The sequence below is a fragment of the Rousettus aegyptiacus genome, unplaced genomic scaffold (genome assembly GCF_014176215.1).
Source record: "Rousettus aegyptiacus isolate mRouAeg1 unplaced genomic scaffold, mRouAeg1.p scaffold_m13_p_5, whole genome shotgun sequence".
NCBI lineage: Eukaryota > Metazoa > Chordata > Mammalia > Chiroptera > Pteropodidae > Rousettus > Rousettus aegyptiacus.
The window spans coordinates 64294186-64320212 of NW_023416308.1; the positions used below are offsets into that span (position 1 = coordinate 64294186).

At 34.2% G+C, this 26027-nt stretch overlaps 1 protein-coding gene across 1 annotated transcript in view; it reads right to left on the bottom strand.

The window, feature by feature from the left end:
* FOLH1B (folate hydrolase 1B) overlaps positions 1–22376 on the bottom strand; it is a 45750-nt gene extending 23374 nt beyond the window's left edge. Inside the window, exons 1-7 of the mRNA XM_016153170.2 lie at positions 22142–22376; positions 19820–19919; positions 15176–15362; positions 11259–11360; positions 4629–4754; positions 3408–3594; positions 1385–1478 (exon numbers count right to left, since the gene is read on the bottom strand). Of these exons, the coding sequence (XP_016008656.2) occupies positions 1385–1478; positions 3408–3594; positions 4629–4754; positions 11259–11360; positions 15176–15362; positions 19820–19919; positions 22142–22259 (914 nt within the window). The 5' untranslated portion in view covers positions 22260–22376. The remainder of the gene's footprint in view (positions 1–1384; positions 1479–3407; positions 3595–4628; positions 4755–11258; positions 11361–15175; positions 15363–19819; positions 19920–22141) is intronic.
* Positions 22377–26027: the final 3651 nt, after the last annotated feature.

Sequence of the window (26027 nt, forward strand, 5' to 3'; positions counted from 1 at the left end):
GGTAAGAGGGAAACTTTTTACTTTATAACCTTTACGATTATGAACTGTGTAAATGTAATTCCTCTTACATAATTGGAATCACACTATACATTGTTTTGAAATCTGCTTTTTTCATTTACAAGTATTGGACATGCATATTTCCACATCGTTAAGTGCTCTTGTACAACATGTGCTGTAATGGCCTCAAATGCTATCATAGCCAGTAATGTATCTGACTACTTATCGATTATGGAAGATTTGTGTAACTTACAGTTTTCTACTATTAGAAGTAATGCTAAAATCACTTGCATCTTTTAAATAACATAAATATTTAGATATTATTTATAAACGTGTTTGGACAAATGCATAATATATGATGCCCTCAAAAGGTGTGCCCAATCCTAAATCCTAACTCATGTGGTAAAGCTAAGAGCCTCCAAAAATAAAAGATCAGATTACTCTTAGTCTGCTCTTAAATTGGAGAGATCCCTCTACCTCTCTGATGTCAGTCTCCCCACTTGTAAAACTGAGGGCACTGCACTAGATAAAAAAAGTTTTCTTACAGATACTAGAAAGAAATGATCAAGAATGCCTTGAGCTCAAAGAAGAGAAGGGACTAACTGGCCAGACACTGTGGTCTCTAGCAATACTACTTTCAAAGAATAATGAAGAAAAAGGGACATGCAGACGAGAGAAAGCAGAACAGGAAGGGAGAGTTCCGATGCCAGATTAAGCAAAAACACATTTGGAGACATTTCAATAATGAAAGCAGAGGGGGACGAGGAAATGAAATAAAAAACAAAATGAAACTTTCTCTTTCAGTGGGTTATTCCAGTCCCGTAAGAAGTAGACAGCAAGAGGATTAGAGAGTAAGAAATTCATGGGCAGAAAAAGGCTGTGCAGAAGATAGTAATGGAGATAGGGAAAGCCATCGGACAGCAATGCAGGTCTGATATAGGGTAGAGAGAAAGGGAAGGATGAAAAGACTATTGGGCGGCAGCCACTAGTGGAGCAAGGCTGACAGGCAGTCAGTCCCGAGCCTCCCAGTCACGGGCCTGGTTTAGACTCCCTGATGCACTCAGTTACTGACTGGGAGCCCCTGTGGGAAGTGTGGCCTGCACACAAACAGATGATGTATTTCAAAGTGCAGTGGCTGGAGTAATTGATCAATTATGCTCCTTGCAGCTGGAGATCTGAAAGGCTCATTTTCATGGCTGTCACATACTAGACACTAACATGTCAAGTAAATTCCAGAACAGAACCACTTTTCTATAAAATCGTGATAAAATTGGCTGTCTCACCCACCTCAAGAGATTTTCAGTACCAAATAATAGAGATAAAAGCATAAAAGTTGCAGACTGCCAGTAAACAGACTTATGCCATCTGCTGTTTCTCACAAACTTACTCCAGGAGCTTCTGTGCATCAGAGTATCCGATTGGATGAACAGGAATACTGGGAAGGCCAACAGCTTCTGAGAGTTCACGTCTATAAGCATATTCTGAAAAAAGTTGAACATACTTCTAATAAAAATTCAATCCTTTTCAAAAGGTCCTCTGTAAGTTACGTTAAACATATTCTCATATCACATCTACTAGTATTGTTACAGTAAAAAGATAGGACCATTTCAAATGTTAGCATGAATGTGGGACAACTGAAACTCTCAAGCATTGTTTGTGAGAATATAAAATTAGTCACTTCGGATAACTCTTTTGAAAAGTAATATTAAACAGAAATGTGTACTATGGCACAACAATTACACTCCTAGATATTTACCCCCCCCCAAAAGATGAAAACATATCACATATCCACAAAAAGATCTGTATAAATTTGCTCATAACAGGCGTATTTATATTTGCCAAATTCTGAACACAGTCCAGGTGTCTGTCATCAGGAGAGTGAGTAAATGATCTGTAGTATGGTCCCACAACAGAATGCTACTCGGGAATTGAAAAAAACAAATTACTAATACACACAAAAACATGGATAGATCAAATCATTGTACTGAGTGAATAGAGCAAGGCACAAAAGAACACATACTATCCGATTCCACTTATATGAAATTCAAAACCAGGCAAGCTAGTCAATATTGACAGTCATCTTAAAGTGCTTTTGAGGAAGGGCTGGGAAGTGGGGGATGGGAGAAAGTGAAAATAGACCAGAAAGGAGCACAAAAGAACTTTCCAGACTTTTGGAAATGACCTATATTTTATTTTGAGTGACCAAGATGTATACATTTTAAAAACGTATTGAACCGAACTCTTAAAATCTGTGTATTTTATTACATGTAAACTCTACCTCAAAATAAAAACAGATATTCTGCTGTTTCTTAAGGTTTAAGAAAAATAAAGGAGATATTTTAATTTTTCTCCAAATTTTTAATTATCTACTAAAAACTTTACATGATTGCGAAAGCTTTTTCTTTCTATGGGTAAAATAACAATGATATGTTGTATGAAATTTGAATCCTAACTCCTCATTTAGCAGTGAGATCATCTGGGGTAGATTGCTTACTTACTTCTCCTAACCTCACTTTCCTCCTTTGTCAAACGGAGACAATAATACTATCTAGCTTACAGGGTTGTTAACGCATGTAAAGAGCCCGACATTTAAGAAGCACTCCCTAAAAGTTATCACTATTGTCATCTAAGGCCATGCCACCCTGAACAAGCCTGATCTTATCTGATCTCTGAAGCTAAGTAGGGTCAGGCCTGGTTAGTACTCCGATGAGAGACCACCTAGGAAGAATAAAACAATAAGGGATTGTAAACTGACAAGGTCCTTGCAATCTGTGAGGTCAACCAAGGGTTGCCTCGCCTAAAAAATAAAAAATTATATATAAAAAAGAGATTACTATTGTCTTTATACAACAAACATGCAATAAGCATTTTCTGGACTATATTCTAAATGTGACTTTTTAGGGGTTTATAGAATCTCCTTTCTACTATCCCTTATCCACAACTAGGAAATCCAAAAACTGTGAAAACCATAAATTAGGAGGAAATTTACTTGGAAACAAAACCCGATCTAATGTAAACTCATTTGACAGAAAATTCTGACTTATGCAGACGCAAATCTATGTATATTACTTCTTTAACACAGCTTAGTATGATTATTCACACTTTGTGCTACAGAAAATATTCATATACTTGCTTCCTGAATCTTGTGCCAGTCTCCAACATGAGTATTATGCAACGTATGGCAATATGTATACCATATTACTTTTAAATTCCAAAACCCATCAGGCCCAAGGATTCCAAATAAGTAAGAGAACAATAATTTTCAGAGTTCAAAAGTTTTTAATTTATTACTTAGATGCAAAGAGGATAAGAAAAAGATGTACTTTGTATGTTGTGAAAGGACATCTTTTCCTAAAATCACTTAAAAACGCTAAGATTCCTATGAAAATAATCGAGACCTGGTCACTCACCATTTGCAGGGTAACCAGGTGTGAGAGGGTCCCCTGCACCATTGAGATTTAAGATATTTCCACGCTGGACACCGCTTCCAGGAAGATTCCAGCCATCTGGATAGGGCGCCACCCCAGGAACAAAGTAATCTGCAGGGTCTGAGTACAGAATGATTCCTTTGGCCCCCGCCAGCTGGGCGTTTTTAACCTGAAAAACACAATGTTTTTCTTACCTCAGGTTGGTTGTTTCAAATTTGGTCATATCTATTTTCAATATTAAATTTAAGTACGTAACCAAGCTTTTTATCTTTAATCTTTCATCATTAGACTGACAACAAAGAACATCACAGAGAGAACTAGCATTTTCTTTTTTCTACTACAGGCTCTAAAGAGTTTCCAGAGCAGAATGAGCCCTCAGAGCAGTAGTTTTTGAAAAATGTAAACATGAGCAGTACTGAGTATGTGCTGTTTCCTTACACTAGTCTAGAAGCACAAGAAGTGACTAGACTCCATAGGCCAGATTTCCATTTCTTTATAGTTAAAAGGAAATATTTTTGAAATTTAACTTCCCACAAAAGAGAAAGAATCAAGTGATAGTAACTTTAAAAACTGCTATGGGAGTTTGGACAAACATGGCGTAAGAGATGTCCCCAGACCTCTTCCCCTTGAAACAACAATAAGCTGAACATCTAAAACTCAACAAAAAAACACTGCACACCAGAACATCTGAGCATGGAATCTGCACATAAGAGCTAGCACAGAACCCGTCTACTAATCCAGAGCAGTGGTGAGAAAGATCGATCTGAATTAGATAAAAATAAGTAATGGTATACTAACTACTAAATATTAAAAGAAACTTGGTTAAAAAAAAACTGCAATGGATAAATTGGTTTATCTCGTTACTTTAATTTAGCAAATATTTTCAAAGATAATATTTAAAACAAAGCTACCAAAGGTCTGTTAACAACAAATCCAATGCATGCTTCTTTGTAGACCACAGGCATAATTTTAAGTATGGGAAATATCTTCTCTATTCTCCTTGAACTTCTACACTGGCCACATTCCAATAACCTAATTTAAAACTCCTGTCTATAACCAATATATGTGTCCTCCCTATACGGTGGGCATGTTACAGAATATGAGAGGATAATGGTCCTCGGAAAGTTTTAAGGATATGGTTTTACACATATTAGATACAATTTAACTTTATATTTGTGGAGAATAAAAAGAGATGAATTTTACCTTATTTCCTCTGAAAATTTTCCCATATCTGGCAATCACAATCTTCCCAGAGCAACTGATCTTCATGTCCTGCTCTAGTTTAAAGAAGTCTTCAGTTCGTGCATAGTTGACATATACAAGATCACCCTGTTGAGATCACAAATGATTTCTACAAGTAAGATTAAACACAAAAAGGTTTTTCTGCATGAGGACTGTTTCACATCTTTGAAAGAGGGAAGAGGCAACAGAATGAAAGCGGGTCAAAAAAGCATGAATCTCAGATAGAGATTAAAAGGAGAAATAAACTTGAATTGAGAAGGCAATTAAGCTGAGTTAGAGACAGGAACTTAACATTAAATTTTGTTTATATCTGATTCCTCTATAGTGGCTAAAAAACTATAGAAATGTTCCCCTCTTCCCCAAAAATGTATATAAATATACACATTGTTGCATGAAATTTTAAGGGCTCCAGGCACCCTAGGTTAAGAAGCCCTTGATGAAAGCTTTATTCTTTTTGAAGTACATTCAGAAAAAGTAGCTTACTGGGTCTTCACAACCCCCAGGTAAGAAGAAAGGTCAGGTAATATTACTGGTTTACAGGCTGGTTTCATATCATTACTATAATTACGTGCAAGTATAATGTCTGAGTTTTAATACAGTCACACACCACATAATGACACATTGGGTCAGCTGAGGGTGTCCTTGCACTGGCATTAGATGAAACTTCTCTCTCTGCTTAATCCAGATTCTTTCCCCTCCCTGCCATAAATACTGATCTCAAGAGAATATTCCTTAATTAACCTCTAGCATGCTAAATTTCATTTCAGTTCCTATTACCTAGAATCTGGGTATGCTTGAAAGTCTTATTACTCACTATCAAACTTCCCATGGTTAAGAATACACACACACACACACACACACACACACACTGAATTTTTAAAAATATTTATTATTTTAATATGACTATAAGAAAATTCTTCAGGAATGTTATTATAATTATTAGTAGTATCAAATTGAGTCTAACAACATCATTATAAATTTTTATAAAAAATACCTTAACATCAAATATTACTTGAAATACATCTCTTAATGCTATGGAATTGTGAAACATTGGGTCATGGATGTATGAATGAATAAATAATTTCTAGAATGAGAAAGTACTCAGGTCTATTCACATTTCTTGTTTTTAGGCATAAGTTCTAAGAAATCTCGAGACAGAAATGAAAGAAGTTTTGCTATGAAATCTTCACTAAATTATCTAAATTCTTTCCAAGTTATAACTCCAAAATCCTAAGCTAATCTATTACACAAATTAATTCTAATGGCATCAGCTGGAAACTTAATTAGCTTCATCTTTAATTTTATTCAATTGCAAACCATTTGACTTGCCAAATCATTCATTATCTAACTATCAGAATCTTTCACTATTATCTTTGTTTGGAGCCCCACAGATTTTTTACAACTTGGAAATTAGCTTTATAGTGTTGTAGGATGTGTGGGTAATATCTTTCATTTGTAAAGTAAGAGAAAAATAATTAGGGAGGTGGAGACCTCACCAGAGGCTCATTCTCAATTCCATGAAAGAATACACTAAGAAATTGATGAAACAACTCATTTCTTTAAAATGATTCCATGCCTTCCTTTGGGAAGTCTTCATATACCCTAATTTGAAGGCCCTATCCTGGATGATTTCTAAAATTCTATCATTTTATTTTGGTCATTGTTTTCCTCTTTGACTACATTTCTCATGGCACTGTACAACAAATTAATAACAGATACTAAAATACAGTTGTTTTCAAGCTGATTCTAGGATTCATTTGACAAATTTATTGAAGATGGAGGGTTATGTTATATGCCCAGCAGTGTTCTAGGAATTAGTGAAGGACCTGATAAAAGGACCCTCATGTTATGGGTGTTACCTCCTCTTACCCTATAGCTTTTAACCACACATCAACTTCATTTCTTTAGTATAGTTTATTTTTCCTCTGCCAATTCAAGCTGGTATTGTCCAGATAATGGCATTCTGAATGGATTTTTTTTCTTGCCCTTATCCTCTGTATGCCTGCTCTTTTAATCATTAAGCCTTACGACAGAAGATTAACTTAGCCTCAGGTCTATAATCATGAAGAGGATAATTTGGTTGGACTTCAGACTAAGGATATCTTGGCTTTAGACATGTCTCAGCTTCAAAGTTCCCAGTTTCCTCATTCTATTATCAGACAATTGACTGTTCCTAATCTAACTCAAGTTTAGAATGTCCCCTGCCTCAGAAAACTGCCCTAAAACTTGTGAGTATATCCTAATGCTTGCTGATCACAATCTTTATGATTTAGCACTCTTTACAGACTCCTCTCATCTTTGTTCCTGATTGCTGACAAGGACTGCAGAGCCAGATGGAAGTCTGGAAGGCTTTGAAAAGCTGATCAGAACTCCCCCCCCCCACCACCACACACACATCTCCAACCAACACATAGCCTCTGAACAATGCCCAGATTTACCTAGATTTTCTCTTAAATACCCTAAACCAGATTGAGAATGTTAAGGCAGTTTTTCAAGGTGTTAACCTGCGTAATCGCCTGTGCTTTGAAAATAACCGCTTATTCTAAATAGCCCAAATCCTGAGTTGGTCAGTTGACTGAACAGCCCCAGAGGTTTCATTAGGAATAGAGTAAATCCTTGACCTTGAAGGAATTTACATTCATGTGGACAACACGGAGATAAGATAATAAACAACAAAGTTTAAGCTTAAGTAAATTAATTATACAGGAAATTAACAGATGATAGTGCTATAGAACACTTTTTTACAAAGTTTAGAGTAGGCAGGGTATTGGTACTCAGGTGGGTACAATTTTAAATAGAAAGAGCAAGTCTACTGAGATGACATTTGAATTTTTCCTTTGGTAAATGAATTACTTTTAGCTCTTATATTTCTTCTTAAAATCAATGTAATATTAATAATGATAGCACTGTATATCTGATGTATAATTGTTAGCCCTCACCAGAGTTCACTCTTTTCTGTGAAAAACTACCCAACTTGATTTCAGTGGATTTTATTTTAGTGAAGACTACTCTACTTGAAATTTATCCCTATTTAATATCACCAACTTTGAGGAGAATACTTTTTTAAATGTCTGTAAATTGTAGCCATCTTTTGAATAATCCGCAATCCTCACAAAACAAATTATGATGGAGAAGGGGTTGAAGGAGACAGTTTAAAGATGTTAGTAAACTTCAAAAATGAAAACGAATGTGACAGATATGCAAGTTATGGCTGTGAGTTAGAAAAAAAGCTTTGTTTTCAGACAATGCCTTTCTTGTAAATTTTACAATGTACTATTGTTCTATAACTGGGAATAAATACAATCTTGCACTAGAATTGCTTAAATTGTTAGCCTAGAATTTTCCATTTCTTTCAAGCTTCCACCGTCCTGATCTTGTTAAAAGACTTGAAAAACCAGTAGTCTTCAAAGCATGGTTCTTGAACCCTCAGAATCAACATCACCTCAGACTTCGTTGGTAACAAACTCTCAAACTTCACCCAGAACTTACTGAAACTCAGCGAGAAAGTAGGAACCCGAATCTGAGTTTTACAAATCCTTTGGATCATTTTGATAACCTGAAGTTTGAGAACCCCTACATTAGACTATGTTTTATGGACATTATCAAGTTGCTAATTTCAAATAGGCTAAAGCAAAACCCAGTATTTCAAACTCCAGAGGATTCAGATGTAGATCCAAAGATAATTTACAGTGAAATATCTTAAGCATACATACAGACATCAGTTAAAAAAACTGATTATCCACTGGATAGGTTACAGGTGATCCAGTGTAGCACACCAGCCAGAAAAACCATCTAATATTTAAACACGAATAACAATCCAATGCAGATTCACATGCTCCTACTCTCCCATTAGTTTGGAATAGTTTAAGCCTACTTGAAAAGTGTGAGTTAATTAATCTCTAGGGCTCTGTTAAACTAAATATAATTATCTCCTTATAACATTCCGTCTTCTCATCCAGAAACATAATCTGTTTCTTCGTACATAATATTTTTACTGCTCAATGAATTTCAGTGTTCATCAACTAGTCCACATTCATTTAAGATTTTTAAAACGTATTTTATACTTTATGGTTATTTTAAATTAATTGGTTGTATTTTCTGCTATTATGTACTGTCTGTCTATATATATGTATATATTTAACTCCAAGCTGGTAATATTAATGCTATTTTTAAAATAAAGATGTATTAGCACTCTTCATCTATTCTGGTTATACAGACATATCACCTTAAATAATGAAGATATGAATTAATCATATCTTCATTATTTAATCATAAAACATACAGAGAATGTTAGACAGTACTAAAATTAAAGATCTATTTTTAAAAATGAACAACACAGATAATGTGAACAAATAGTAATAATTAGGAGAATATATTTTCAACATTTAAACCAATATGAAATAAAATACTTAAAAAACTCCTAAAATTAATAAGAAAAAGGCCAAAAAGTCAACAAGAAAAGAAAAAGTTTATAATAATCATTTCACAGATTGAAAAATCAGAATAACTAATAAGTATTTAGAGATGAGCACCTTGTTTGTAACAGGAAATATAGGAATTGAAATAAATTAACTAAAACAACAATAAAACAGATACAGGCAAAAACTATAAAGTTTAATTTCAATTGCTGATGAAAATATGGGGAAAAAGGAACATTTGTACAGTGTCACTGGGAGTAATAAACCTCTATAGTCTGGATAGTGTCAAATTAAGTATTCTCTGCAAACCAGCAATCCCACGCCTGGTTTACTGTACACAGAGAAACATTTGGAAGCTTATATGGCGACAAGTATGAGCATATTCACTCCAACTCTTCATGGTAATTCAGGTTTACAGGCAAAACATGTGTTTGCCACTGAGAGAATGGATGTTACATATGGTAAACACATACATTGAGTGATACGCAACAGTGAAAAGTAATGAACTATTTGACCTAAGGAAATATGAATAGATTTCTAGAAGACCTTTAGCTGAAAATAGTTAAGAGGTCAAATAAGACCTAAAGTATACTATTTATGTAAATCTAAATATCCATCAAACCTAAAATAAAGCCATGTATTTTCAAGAATACATACATTGCTAAGGACATAAATACATTAGAATGGGCAAGGAGGGGGAGACAGAATGAGAGAAGAGGAATGAGAATGAGAAGAGAAATGAGAAATTAAAGGGAAAGAAAAGCAATTAAATAATTAAGTTAGGAATTTACATGAACACATGATAGTAATGTACTTTAACCCAAGGAATAAGTCTAAGTGATCTCAGTACACCTGAGTTGTAAAATATACTATCTGAATTCTAAAATATACTATCTCTTCATTTCCAGTTGTTATATGCTTTATTTCTATCTCATGTCAATTATAAAATTATAAATTTATTAAATAATTACAAGTGTTCTAATTTTGAGGAAGACTTTCTAATAATTTAACATTTAGTATAATATTAATTATTCATTTGAAGTAAATTTCATATACCCAACAGAAAACATTCTTCTATTCTAAGTTTGTAAAGTTTTTAAATCACAAATAAGTTAATAAATAAAATACTTTTGAAAAGAATCAAAATGTGACTTTTTTTACCCTACTTATTAAAAAATATGGTATTGCCTGACATTAAATCATCCTAATAAGTCTTGATTGGTGAAGATAAATTTTTAAGTATCAATTCAAATTTAAATGCAGATTTTTTACTTAGGATGTTTCCAATGATAGTCCAAGATTCTACCTCTATTGAATGACACGTCAATATACCCAACTGTCAATAGCATTTTCTTGTGACTATATCTAGGCTCCTAAACTCAATATGTCTGAAATTGATGTTAAGTACTATAGAATTTTTTAAAAGATGCTAATAAATTATATTCAATTCTTTTAAATTTAGCTTTCACATATAAAACAGAGTATTGTGCAATAATCTAGGTACTGACTGTAAAATTTAAGACAACAGTCATACACACTGCTTCACTGAGTTAACATTCATGCTCTTCATTTGAAAATGGCAAAATACTCTTATTTAAATTCTTTGAAAATTCATCAGTGCTATACAACAGTAGTAAGGTATACAGTATTTTCGTAAAAATGGAAATTACTAGCAAATTTTAAAAAAAGAATAAATACAACAACATGAATCTCAGACTCTATGTTTAGTGAAAGAAAATAAACACAAATGATTGATTACATGCTATATAATTCCATTTATATGAATTTCTAGAATTGACAAAGCTAACCAAAATATATTTTGGTAAAAAATATTCAGAAAAATGTTTGCCTCAGGGTGTGTATAATTGATTGAAAAGGGTATAAAGGTTCTTTCTGAAGTGATGGTAATAATCTATATGTTGATGGGGTTTGGATTACACAGGTATATGCACTTCTCATCAATAAATACACATTTTGGATTTATTTCTGCATCTCATTGTAGTAAATGTTATCTTAAAAAATGTTATGAACACAAAATAATATTCTTTTTTCCTACTAAGAAATTCTAGCTTTATAAATGTGCAAAAATGGTGAATTTGGATAATATCAAAAAACCTCTTAACATATCTTTAATTATTGCTCGCCTGTATGACGGGGTATGACGGGTTTTTACCTCTGGCGTTCCTTGCGGAGAGAAAGCGTTATAAGGTGGCACAACATTTGAAACATTTTCATATCCTGGAGGAGGTGGTTCAAATAATGATGTGTTCAAAATCTAGAGAAACAAAATATAATAACCAGAAGTAAATCAGGTAAAGTTTGATTACTACAATCAAATAAAGAAAAATGTATATTATCTATTTTGTCAGTAGAGTGTTAATCAATCCTTCAGTATTTTGAGAATACATATCTAATACTCAGCATTGTGCTAGAAGCCATAAGGCTTTTGTAGAATAAATAAACTATAGACCTTGAGAGATCTGTAGGTACCAGCTTTCAATATAGAAGTAAAATTTTATTCTCCAAATAAAAATGACATTGTATAGTAATCTTAGCCACTTAAAACAATACAAAGATAATTAGTTAGGAACAAATTAAATATTAAATTCACTTCAAGGAAAATTACATTTTTGAGGAATCCATACTTGATAGTACCTCGATATACTGAACATCCATTCTGAAAAAGAACTAAAAACACTGAACCAAATTTAAACTGTTATCTTTTTTAAGTGTATCAATGAATTGGGGAAAAAAAGCAAGAAAATAATCAGAGGCTAAAAAAAAAAAAAAAAAAAGACACGAAGCAGTTATTTTGAGGTTAGCACTAAAATCTGCTTTTGCCTTAGCTGGATCTTTCTCCATGGGAAGGGCACATGCGTTAAAAGAGGAGTCCAACCCTGGTCCAAATAATGGAGACACCAGCATTAAAGCTGGTTCTTCAGGAGACACCTGCATAAAAACTGGGTCTTCAAAGGACAACATCCTTTAGGGCTAAGGATAAGCTAGAAATAAACCTGTCCCACAAAAAGTAACGACTTGTGGTAGTGGGGGGAAAAAAACCTACCGGGGAATCCATAATTATAGAATTATGTAATTACTGATATATAGTAATTAGGTAACTCCTACCTTATATGATTTTTACTCTTACTTTTCTTCCCCTAATGCTTCTTTTTCTCCCCTCCACTTTTTTTTAGATGGTTAATTTTATTCGTTTTTAACTGAAAAATCCAATTTCTACTTAACAAAAGTTACAGTAAATATCAAAATTAATGATGAAACATTAAAAATATTTCCTTCGAGTCAAGGATATCTGCTATCACCACTTCTTTTCAACTTTATTCTATAAGTCCTGGCCAGCACAGTAGTACAAGAGTGATGAGAGCTGGGAAGTGAATATGGGCTGACATTATATTATTCTAACCACAGTACCAGTTGGCTACTTCTCTTGAGGAAAACAGAACCTAAAATGAAACCAAAGCAACCACTACCCTCCCAAAACTTCTCACATATCCCAAATTTTCCATAATTTTTCTGTGGTCCACATATAGTGTACAAACTCATCTGAATCACTGGGAAAGATTATAAGAGAAACTATACTGAAGTGCAATAAAAATCCATCTCGAAAAAGTCATTACATCGGCAAGTCTTTTAGCCAAGAGAGTACTCAAACTTGTCTCACTTGATTTGCCTTTATACTCATCTTCGATTTTACAGCATTACTGAGCAAGTGCATTTTAAAAGTTTATGAGTTATTCTCACAACTAACGAAAGTTTTTTAAGGTCAAGGAAATGACTTTTGGGGGATGACTTTATCAATGGTAGGCTACATACCAGTGAGCATTGCTCACTTTCTATAACTCACTAATATTGCCTCAAATTGGGTATTCTGATCAGAACTAAAACAGGTTTGACTTACAAATTTTATTTACTTGTTATGACATAAAAAGGGCAATATATAATTCAACCTATATGGTATGTTACCTCTACATAAACAAAGGTAAAATAATGTCTGTATATATTTAAAATGTTTCTGGTAGAATCTACCAAACACTAATTATATCTGTTGCTTGTGGCAGGGAAACTTGTCTGTGTTGTGCAGGAGGGGAAAAGGTCACAGTTTACCATACATCTCAGTTATGAATAGTTAGTCACAATAACTACACTACACTGGGAGATGAGGAGGGAGTAATGACAGTTCAACTCGATTTTTATCCTCTGTCCCTACTATAAATTTATAGTAGGGACAGAGGATAAAAATTGAGTTGAACTGTCATTACGTCAAAAGACAATAAATGCCTGAATCTGAAACACAAGTAATATAAGCATGCTCTTTAAATAGCAAATGAATTAACTCCTGGTTAAATAGTGATTGCCTCAGAAAAGGGGGAAATACGGAGGAAAGCAAGGCACTTTCAACAACTAGTGATTCTTTATGTGCAAGTATGACGGGTAAAAATAAAAATGAAAGTGAATTAGTAAGTACCTCAAATGGAAAAGAATTAAGTGCTCCAAATAAAAGATGGAGTGGATGAATGGGAAGAAAGCAAGACCCCTACATGCTGCCTACATGAGACTCACTTCAGATTAAAAAACACACACAGACTAAAAGGAAGGGGATGGAAAAAGATATTGTTTTGGTGGACCTAGAAGGCATTTAAGTCAGACAGTGAAAGATAAATACTACATGATTTCACTTATATGCAGAATCTAAGGAATAAAAAGAACAAACTAAGCAAAAACAGACTCAGAAAAATGGTGTACAATTTGGTGACGGACAGAAGGGAGGGGGTTTGGGGGACTGGGAAAATAGGGTGAAGGGTTAAAGAAGAACAAATTAGTAGCTGATGGATGGTCACGGGGATGGGGAGCACGGCACAGGGAATGCAGTTAGCATTAACACATTGGCTAGGTGGAGGGTCAAAAGAAGGTAGGAGAAATTGGAGGGATCATTTTATGAACTATATAGATATTAACCAAGGTACTGTATACTTGAACCTAATTAAAATAAATAAATTTTAAAAAAATGAAAATGAACTAATGACAATAACTTTAAAATAAGTGAGAAGTTTTAGGCAGCTAACACCATCCAGAAAAATTTCCAAAATGAAACAGGCTTTAGGAATTTCATAAATGCTCGTAATGGCAAAAATAATGAAATGGAATAATAAAAGCAAAAGTATAGTCAAAGTTGGTAGTTGAAAAAGGAAAAAAGAAATTAAAGTTTGCTATTTTCCTCACTGTACGTAGATAATCCCCAGATATGGTAGCTCAAGACAGAAGTTTAAGTCTGTATATTTTTAACATTGTCAATATTGATCAAACTGGACATATTTGAAACTATATATAATTTAGAAGCCCCAGCTAAGAAAAGGACCGATGGAAGCTATCTACACTTAAAGGGGCTATTTTAGTTAGGTATGGTTGCTATAAAACTAAGGTATGCTAACTAGGGATGAATATATATGTTTTATAAGCTTTCATACTGAATATATTTCATGATAAGAAATATCTCAATTACTTATATTGTCTTCTCTTTCTCATGTGCCTTAACTTGCAAACAGGGTTTTAATTCTTTAGGCTAGTTATCATTCTATAGATTTTCTCTCCAAACTCTCTTCCTCTGCAAATGCCCACATACAAGTTCTGGGCAGAGAGCTGAGCACATGATCATATGAGACATAATCATTAAATACAATAAAAACCAGTGGGTTCAAACTACGTACTGGGTTTCTGAATTTCCTAGCAACCCCAAACCTATGCAATATCTTTTAAGGTCTAAACCTATAAAAAAATGTATCTATTGCTTGGAAGTTTACTAATATCTTATATTTCACATTAGTTTACAATACTAAAATATATATATTAAAAAAATGCAACTTTTATCAAGCATTAATTTCTCAGAATCTTTCCAATATCACATTAAATTCAAACATCATAAGAAATCCGGTACTAGTAATAATGATATTAAAGACATTATTCACAAGTTTCAATAATATTGATTTATATCAATTATTGAAAATATATAGAGCATTCTTTCATAAAAGGTATTTGAAAAGAATAGATGGAGTTTCTTTTCTATTTTTTTCTTACCTCATTTCCATTTTCATCAATTATTGAGATGTAGTTGGGATGAGTCTTATCTGGATAGGACAACAGGACATCATAATGGGCTAACTCAACAGAATCCAGGCCAAATTCTTTCCACTGAGATTGAATTTGCTTTGCAAGCTGAAAGTTTTGTTCTGTTCCTGCTAAATGTGGAATCCGTGTAAAATTACTGGTGAACAAAAATTGAGAGTGGTTAGAAATTATTATTTAGTCAGCCTTTATTCCAAATCAACAACCAAATAAGGCATATTTACATAAAAAATACCTTCAAATCTGATATGTTAAAATAGAAAAATTGTGGTATCATTGTATCAAATAGATTTTCAAAGTGTATTTTGAAGTTCTCATGCTCTAATTTGTACTCATTCAAGAGAAAAAATGGAGAAACTAATTTTTGTAGAGAATTGTTATGTGAAACCCTGTAGACATGTCCTGAGTAGCTGAGGAAAATGTATTCTTTACTTTAAAACCCATGTCTCTTGAAACTTTTGTGGATTGCCTGTTTTTTATTTCACTGTGCAAAATATCTGATAAAAAAAAAAAACTCATCCAAAATACCAAGGTGTGACATGCCCAGAATTACTGATAATTACATTTACTTTTAAATATCCAAAATTATAGTCAATTGAGAAACACTTTGATTAGCATTCATTCATAATCTTCATTAAGAAACATCTGAACATATTTACACGAGCTCAGACTGAATCCCTTGTACTCCGTCCATCATGTATTGTAATAAAAATCAATGAGAATTAGTTTGATCAGAAATATCGTTAACAAGTAAGTTATGAGGCCAAAAATTGGCTATCAGAAACATCTTCTTGAGTAGACTAATTTTTCATTTAATATGCCTAGATACTGGTACTTTTGTTTGTTTTAAATTTTTCCCTCCTGAAAATTTGTTATTTCTCTCAAGAGTCAGCTTATCGGTATTTTCAACTTAAACCCCGTAAGGAAGGGGAAAAAAAGAAAACACATGACGAAGCATCATACACCATGTAAAGACATTTATTCACTTCTAGCCCATGAGCTTCTTGAACTTCATGAATTTCTAGTTCTAAATAAGTAGGTTTTACTAAAATTAACACACTTCCATCCTTACAGCAATTTTTTTAAAAAAGTAAGTAACATGGATCTGATTATCCTAGTTTCAAAATATTTAATTCTACTGTGAGTCTGAATTTTTTTTTTCCATCTGAATTTTTGATTCGGTAAATCGGCCAAGGAAAATAAGTCAATTCCCTCCCCCGAAAACAAAACAAAACAAAACAAAACAAAACAAAAAACCTGTGATCAATTCTTATACTTATATTAAAATAATTCAAATTGTATTTACAAAAATAGTATTAAAAGCTTCATTCAGGAAATTTTTAAGGGCTTAACACCTTACATTGAATTTCTAATGTGCATCCGAAAAATATAGCAACAAAAGAACACAATTTTAAAGAAGTAGCTGAGAAGTCTATCTATCCCTTCATCAATGTATTCCTGCAGAGAAAACAGAGAAATGGCTAACATATTGCTATTTTCTTACATGTTGTACAGATCACAAACTGTAACATTACTAAAGTGGATGCAAGTTATGCATATTTCCTGAAGAGGTGCTATGGGACTTTTAAAATGGCTCACATAAAAAATACATAAAAGTTTTAAAAAGAGTTCATTTCAGACTTTGTTATTGTGAGTGAAATTCCTTCTAGCAGTTTTGTCATTACCAGCTACGATAAAACCATGTGCTATGATCAGGGTTGAACCTACCCATTCATTTGGAGCAAGGCTGACTCTGAAAAAAAGTAGATAAAAAATTACTTTCTAAGGATAAATAAATCTTATAAGTGGTGTATTAGAGATTCCGCCACTCACTTGTGTAATCCTGGTCATGTCTTAAGGGTCTCATCTGAACATGGAGATACTGCTATCTCACTACTTTACAATTTGAGGCTCAATTAGATAACCGATATTAAACAACAGTTCTGAAGTCTTTTGTTGTTTTAATCAATTTAGAAATTACGTCACAGGAATTTGTCAATCCTACTGGAATATCAATTTTTTTTTAAAAAAGTAATAATTTGGAAATTATCCAAAATATCCAACAACTTGTATTTTTAAATATTGGCTCATATCTTTTTGTCTGGCTAGAAAAGTTTAAATACATCCCAAGTATCATCACATTATCTCAATTAATAAAGGGAGCTGTTGGTATTTCCCATTATAATACATTAAATTTGGTCTACAAATGATGGACCAGTGTAGACAAAAGCTAGATGACTTAAAGGCAGCTAATAAAAGGTAGAACTAGTATTCAAATGCAGATCAGTGAAATTCTGAGACCAGAGGTCTAACACTCTTCTAAAATAATCTCATCCTTCCTAGTGTTAAAGGACAGCCCCTCTTAAATAGATGCAATAGTAAACAGATCTGAGAATCAGCCAGGTGTTTAAAAAACTGAAGGGCAACAGGACTACACTGCAACTCAAGGGAAACTGAAAAGGCAGCCGCTTCTTAATCCTCCCAGCCACTACTGAGAGGCAAATAATTTAGTAGTGGGGATTTCTAGTAGCAGAGGAAAGGGTTATAAATGGGGACAAATGAGAGATCCAAGGCTTAATGGCCACTGATCTATGGGTATAATTAGATTCAAAGCTTTCTAATGGACAGTGGCATAATTGGAAATATGAAGAGTACAAAAGTTTTCTGGAGATTCTGCAGTCCTTAGAGGTACAATAGGGGTTGTTATCATCTCTTTCATGTGTTATGATGAAACATACTTGATTCTGAACAGTTAGAAGAGCTTGGTCAGGGACATGGAGAATAAGCAAGAAGCCGAGTACTTGGACCTTGTTCAAGGGTTCAGGAAGACAAATAAACAAAAGGCATTTGTTTTTCTTTTTTGCCGGTCAGTTCATGCCACAGGTTAGAAAAGGAAGAAGTAGGGACAGCAGGTCTGTCCAGGAGTAAATATTAAATTTTGCCAGACCTCACTTTCATTATATTTATTATACCTAATTATAGCGAATGAGTGCAAGAGGCAGAGAAATTTCCACAAAATTTAAGCTTAATGGTCTCTCACTTAAAATGGCTCTTCAAAGACCTAGAAGGTGCCTTAGAAAATTTAATCAATTTTAATTTTATCATAATTAATATAGACATTTATATGATTATGTGTGTACATCTATAGGTATATTTATGTACATATAAGACCAATTTTTATTTACAATTATATCTGTATTCACTAAAGACTCCTTCATTCTCCTAGACTTCAAGTAGTTTTAATCGAATGCACTAAGCCAATTTGTTTTTTTTTTAAAAGAGACTTTATACTTTGAAAAACTAAATATTCTAATTAATTATATATAATCATTCTTAAGTGTTAATTTTAGTTGCTTTACAAACACTTTTTAAATTTATTCATTTACCTCTTTAACTCTACATTAGAGATAGCTGTTTCAGGAAATAGGGAGCTAGATTTAAACCATGTCATATATGCTCTCTAATTTCATCTTCATCACACCATATCACTGGCCTCATTTTCTAGATGTGGCAAGGACAGCTCAGTAGGGTTACGTATTCACTCAAAGTTACTTCGCTATCAATGGACGAAGATGGAATTTAAACTTAAGTATGTCTGACTCTGAAGGTCAAGTTTATTCTTTTGACTAGAATATACTATCTTCTTATAAAACAGGAGTCAGAAAACTATGTTCCACTGACCAAAACCAGCTCACCTGCTGGTTTTATACAGTTCACAGCTAAGAATGGTTATTACATTTTCAATACATGAAAAAAATCAAGAGAAATAATACTTTGTGACATGTCAATTACATGAAGTTCAAATTTTAGTGCCTATAAATAAAAGTTTATCAGAACTGCTACGCTTATTAGTATTTTCTATGGCTTTTTTATTTTTTAATTAGAGTTGACAATGTTATTTTATATTAGTTTCAGATGTACAGTGAAGTGGTTAGACATTTACATAATGTGTGACATGATCCCCCCCACCATTAGTGTAGTACCCACCTGGCACCATACATTGTTATTACAATATTATTGACTATATTATCTATCTTGTACATTCACAACCCCATGACTATTTTGTTAACTAACAATTTGTACTTCTTAATCCCTTCACCTTTTTCACCCAGCCTCACAACCCCTCTCCCATCGTATTGATTCTGATTCTGTTGTTTATTTTGTTCTTTAAACTCCACATATACATGAAATCATTTGGTATTTGTCTTTCTCTGACTTGTTTCACTTAGCATAATGCCCTCTAGGTCCATTCACAGGATTGCAAATGCTAAGATTTCTTTCTTTCTTTTTTTTTATAGCTGAGTCTATGTCTTCTTTTGTGCCGCAAATGGAGGACCTGTGTAGTTGTGACAGTGATCAGCAGACATAGAAAGATAGACCCTTTACAGAGTCTCCTGATACCTGTTTTAAAATGTCTTTAATGATAAAGTTCAGCTGAAACATATACTCCTGTCCAAATGATACAAGATCTTCAACAAATAAAACAAAAAACATAAAAGTCAATTCCTGTATATGAAATATCAGATCAAAACTTCTAAACAGAATAATAAAAATTTCCAAGAAATCATCTATATAAACTTTCAAGTATATGCTTACTATAAGAACTTTTTGATGTTCTCAGCTTTCAATTCGTCCAAAAATGTCTTCACATTATGCTGTGGCACGTTAGCTGCATGGGGGGCTTTGATAAACCATCCTGTAGAATACATACAAATATAGGAATGAGAAGTGAGCTCATATACAAGACCTATTTTTCCTTATTGTTGTATCTATCATATGTTAAACATAAATTTCCAATGTCCTCTGGCATTAATTAAAATGTCCTGAAATTTAATTTCTCTTGCCTACTTCCACTAGAAAAAAAATCACGCACTCAGACTTTTAAATTCCAAATCAATCGCGACATATTTTTCTACAATTTCAATAGTAAGATCCCTGTTATTTTAAGAAATGTGTTATGAGAAGGTGAGCACTAAAACTAAACATGTTTCAACTAATGGGGATAAACAAGATGTCCAGAAAATTAAGGCAAAAGGAGATCAGATCTACCTTCTCTCTCCTTAAAGCTTCTATCCCCAGTAATTGTTCTCTGCTGATCCAGAATAAGCATTTAGTCAATACTTATAATGAATTATGAATATATTTCAAGTATATAGATTATTACAAAGAGTTGAAGGAAATTCAGACTATAATTTGTTCAAATTCTACAACTAAAAATATGCTGAGATTTTGTTTTCATTTGAAGTGGGCTTTAGAATAGAAATTCAACTTCCAAAGCTACAGTGAAACTACAATTTATCCAACCTCCCTGTAAGACTCACACAAGCCAGGGGCAATGGGTATGTTGATGATGTAGAGAGGTTTACCCTTGTAGTGGCTTTTAAACTGAGGCAAGTAGAGTATCAGTACAGGGTTTATTTAGAGAAATGATAGGATCTGGGCATAAAATAGTTAACGAATCAGCACCTAGGCAGCTTTCATGAAGCTTTCTAGTTATTAATCGCACGCATACATACACACAGGCTTACTGAAATACATAGTTGGTAGCAAATGGAAATACAGTTCCGCCTGTACATAAAACAAAGGATTAGCCTGTGGGATCAGGGAAAGAGAGACACAATGAGGATGAAATTCTTGACCTAAGAGATGGAGAAAAACAGGATGGTGGGGGGTGGGGAGGGGACAACAAAGACTCCTAGGGAAAAATAAACATTTTACCAAAGAACCTATTCTGTGTTAGCCCCCGAGGAGTGAATACAAGGATGGAAGCCTGAGGGCAATATTAAGAAAATTAAAATTCCCTCAAGACATGCAGAAGATTTTAATCCCCATGGCAGCTATTTCCCATTTTTACAGTTGAGAAAATTGAAACGGAGCCCCACAACAACCCTAGCCAGATGTTAGTTATGAGCAGAGTGCTGGCTCAGAAGTTTTTAAATGACTCCAAAGTCACAGAGCAAGCAAGAAGAGAGGGAGCTTGAGTTAACCCAGCTATCTATGCCTCGTATTACATATAATATAATAAATATTATAATCTCAATCCCAGAAGGAGAATCTAGAATTTAGAGCATGGGCAAACTACCAGACAATACCTCAGACTAGTCCTGTGCATTATTAATGTCCAATGAGAAGCAGTTCCTCACCAAGAAGGAATGAAGAAAAGTGCCAATTCTCCAATAAATGCGCTAAGAACTTTAGATGTTATTTCGTGTACTATTCCAAATAAACTGCAGATATTATCATCATCATAAAGATTGAGAAACTGAGGCGAAGAGAGCCTCGGTAATTTATTCAAGAACACGAAGAGTCGAAATTAGAATTTAAAAGAGGACAAGCTTGTCTGTGTTGCCCCTGATTTTCTCAAAGAGTTGGGTTAAATATGCAAATCAGTACACAGAGGACAACGCAAAAGAACTGCAGATAAAGGCTTATTCAGAGAGCTGACAATAATGTCAGCCCGTTCCCAAATGTTCCTATTATTATTTACTCCCAAGGACGAGAAAAACGAGGAGAGCAAAGGGCTTTCACGCAGTAGTGAGTGCCCTGACATCCACCTACTGTATACATGAAACAGTCCCAGTAAGTCATCTCCTGCTTAGCACCTTCGACAACCTGGTTCAGTTGCCCCAGAGACCTGCCGCTCGCCCCGAAACGTACCAATTGATTCAAGGCATCGAGAGGGAGGACCTCCTGAAGTCCAGTTTCAGGGTCTCTCCTTTCTACCCATTACCCTGGGTGACCGTCCTACGATGGATTGTCCAGACCAAGCAACTTCACCTAACTCGCCAGGACCCATCCCCACCTTCCACCTAAACAAACCACCCTCCCGGAGACCCCACGTAGTAGTGGGCCCACAAGCCCCGCAAAGCATGGTTCTGCGGGTGCGCTCCGGGGTGTGCGTGGCGAGCCCGAACCTACCCAGGAGGAAGCCGAAAGTGAAGAAGACGGCGGCCAGCCCCAGCACCACAGCGCAGAAACAGCGCTGCCGGTACCAAGGGACAGGGGTCGGGTCGGTTTCGTGAAGGCGATCCCACATCTCGGTGCGGGGCAGCGGGGCCTCCTGTGACTTGCACTTCTGCTGCGGCCCCACTGCGGGCCAGAGGCTTCTTCCCGATAGTGCCGCGAGGATCCACTCTCAACCCCGGCGTCTGGTTTCTCCGCCCTAAAAGTCTTTCTAGCTTACTCTCAACCAATCCCAGCAAGAGGGAAGCAGTAGCAGTCGCCAGAAGAAAACCCGGCCCCTTTGGAGGGGCGCTAAAGTTTATCGTGAAAAGTTCTAGCTCTTGTTTATTTAAAAATAAAAAATAAATAAATAAATAAAATAAAGGAGGGAATGGAGGGAGAGAAGAACGGAGAAAGAAACTATTCTCCTTTCTTTACTCCCAGACCAAAATGCGATGCACAAAAAGAAAACTAAAGATTGACCGTGTAATTCAATAGAATGCGCTCCCTTTGTCTGCCTAGGAGAATAGATAGGAACTCGGCTCCGGGCTAGTTGGTAGACTAGACTAAATTATCTCTCCAGGACAGATTTTTTAGCTCTGAAATCCTATTTAATACCCTATGGCACTATAATGAATAAAGTCAAATAGAAAAACTGGTGTTCAGTTCTGGCTTTGTGTTGGACAGTCAAGATGGTGTCAATATGAATTATCACTGTGTTCTTCTAATGAATATCGTTGATATTAATAAGCTTTTAGTACCTCATTCCCTCTTTTACATAACAAAAACATTTTTAAAAAACATAATATTAAAACTTGATGAGGGCAAATTCTTCAGTTCAAGCATTCATTTATTCATTGAAAGTATATTTATTAAATAGTTATTCTGCACCAGAAATTATGAGAACAAATATATGTAAAATAAAGTACCTGACCTCAAAAAAGATCACAGTATCTGGGAAGATATACAAGTAAATGCAGTTCCAATGTAGTATAATAAATATTATAATTGAGAGAAACGAGAGCATCCAACAGGGCTTGGCATTATTTTTCTACAAGTCCTTATGTAAAAACTCTTCTACCATCTTTCCTCAATAGTTGAAGAAAGAAGCATACTGTGGTCTAATGCTTATCAAAGCAAACATTTGCCAGGTTTGGGGAAAAAGTTAATCAACTATACTAAACCTTAGTTTCCTCATCTGTAAAAGGGAAATCGTAATAAAATGACAACAGAAAAATCTAGTGTGGCTTGCATAACCACCTAGAGATTTTAAATTTTTTGGAACAAAGTCCTGATAATTACGCAAAATAATTCATGTAAAGCATATAGCATAGTTCCTACCATGTGAAACATGCTCATAAAGTTAATTATAAAAAGGTATGTCTTTCCCACTAGACTGTGAGCTCCATGAAGGAAGGAGAGCTCCTTTTTACAAATTTTGACAGATGTTCATTCATTCTCTGATATTAATTCACTAATCTATCATTTTCTTCAATTTTCATTGTTAGCTTTTCTTTACACATTTTACTCTTTTATTTTCTTTCAGATTTTAAGCTCCTTGGTGCTAGAGGTTTCTGTCTATTTTCCAGAGTTATACAATGTCCAGCATATAGAAACATCCTTTTGAATTAGTAAATGATACGCTAAGCAATAAAGCAATTATGACGTATAAGAAATGATTACTGCTATTGAAAAACTTTAGTCAAAGTGGGAAGACAGGACCTAAATAAAAAGATAAATAATATCGGAAAGCAGAGATTATAAACCGAAAAGAACAGTAACAATTCATGTTCAGGAAAGCATCATGGGCTCCTTATTCAAACTCAATGATTCATAATAAATGCAATAGCTCTTGCTGGAAGAACACCCTGAAATATTTCATAGTGACATGTGCCCATCCATATATATATAAAAATGAGTGACACTACTTCGTGGGTAGGTAGATAAGTTAAAATATGACCTGACCATCCTCTTCTTGTCTGAGGTGCAGGAAATGATAGATTCAGAATTGAAATGTTAAATAAAGGAAAAGTAATATACTTGCATCTGCTACTAGCTGTCAATCAGCTTTTACAGAATCTCTAGACTGAAAGCTTCCATAGAAGAGGAATTGTGCCTGGTAGAACACTTGGCACCTAATAGTTATACAATAAATACTTTTAAATGAATGAATTGTATAGCAACTATTAGATAATAAAAAGTTATTACCTAATTACAAAACTCTTTAAACAATGGAGCAGTATGGTACAAAATAAAAGTATTTAACTTTAATTCAGTAATGAGAAAAAACATTTTGTCCTTTACTGATATGTACTCATGTAAGTATTTCATCCAGTCTGAAAAGCATTTTTTAAATTATTACCATGGGCTAAGTACTAGGCTGGGTCACAGAAATGCCAAACACAACTTTTTTTTTCCCCCTTAAGCTAGGAGTTCTGGTTCTTGGAACTGTAATGTTTAGTGAAAAGCAGATGCTCAATAGATAGTACCATTCTGATCCCCACCTGTGCCTGGCTAGAATTGATACAGTAGCCTCTGTTATTCACAATTTAGCTTTCTGCGGTTTTACTTTCTGCTGTTTCAGTTACCAGCATCAACTGCAGTCTGAAAATATATTAAATGGATAATTCCAGAAAGAAACAATTTATAAGACTTAAATTGTGTGCCATTCTGAGTAGTGATGAAATCTCATGACATCCTGCTCCGTCCCTCCCCGGATGTGAATCATCCCTTATTTAATGTATCTATATGCCAAAGAGAAGCCATAAAGTGCTTCCTTTAAGAAAAAAGGTAAAAGTTCTCAACTTAATGAGGAAGGAAAAAAAAAATCCTTTGCTGAGGTCACTAAGATCTACGGTAAGAACGAATTTTCTATCTATAATATTGTGAAAAGAAAAAGAAATTTTCTCTGATTTTGCTGTCGCATCTCAATCTGAAAAAATTACAGCTACAGTGCATCATAAGCATTTTTTTAAGATGGAAAAGACATTAAATTTGTGGACAGAAGACATAACATCATCACGGCTCCATAGTCCTCCTTCTGACAAATCTTCAGAAGGCCAATAGTCGCCTAGCACTACGTCATTCACCTTACTTCATCTCCTCACGTAAGCATTTTATCATCTTACATGATCACAAGAAGAGTGAGTACAATACGATATGACACACATAATTTTTATTACAGTATATTATTATAATTGTCCTCTTTTATTATTCGTTGCTCATTTTTATTGCACCTACTTTATAAGTTAAACTTTATCATAGGTATGTACATGTAAGAAAAAAACATAGAATACATAGGTTTTGGTACTATCTGTAGTTTCAAGCACCACTGCGGGTCTTGGTCCATATTCACTGCAGATAAGGGGGAATACTGTATGTATAAATCAGAAAAGAATAGTTATGTTGGCTAATTGGCCTCGGAGAGAGTGTATATAATCAAACCTTGTTAGGATGAAATGATTTAAAACAGTCGTGACCAAAAAATTTTGGAATTTTCCTGTGAACTCAGATGGAAGAAGGCTTGAGAGCTCAGATACTTGTCAGATTAATTTTCCAAGGTCTGTACTCTATTTTTAATTTCTCAACTCAGAAACTATATGTGAATTCCAATGAACTGTATAAGAATTCTAAATTTCTTTACAAAGCACTGTAGGCTATCTGCATTTTGAACTTTCTAACAGCATCCTCCATTAATTTCTCCATCATACACTTTTATTTACTTAGTCTTGCTAATTTTCAATTTACTCATCTATGAAGTAGGAATAATAAAAGTTCTTTTTGTACATATGGTTTAAAAGGTTAGCAAAGAAGTCTGGCACTTAAATGACTGTGAATGAGTGATTAATGCAGTAATTTCATA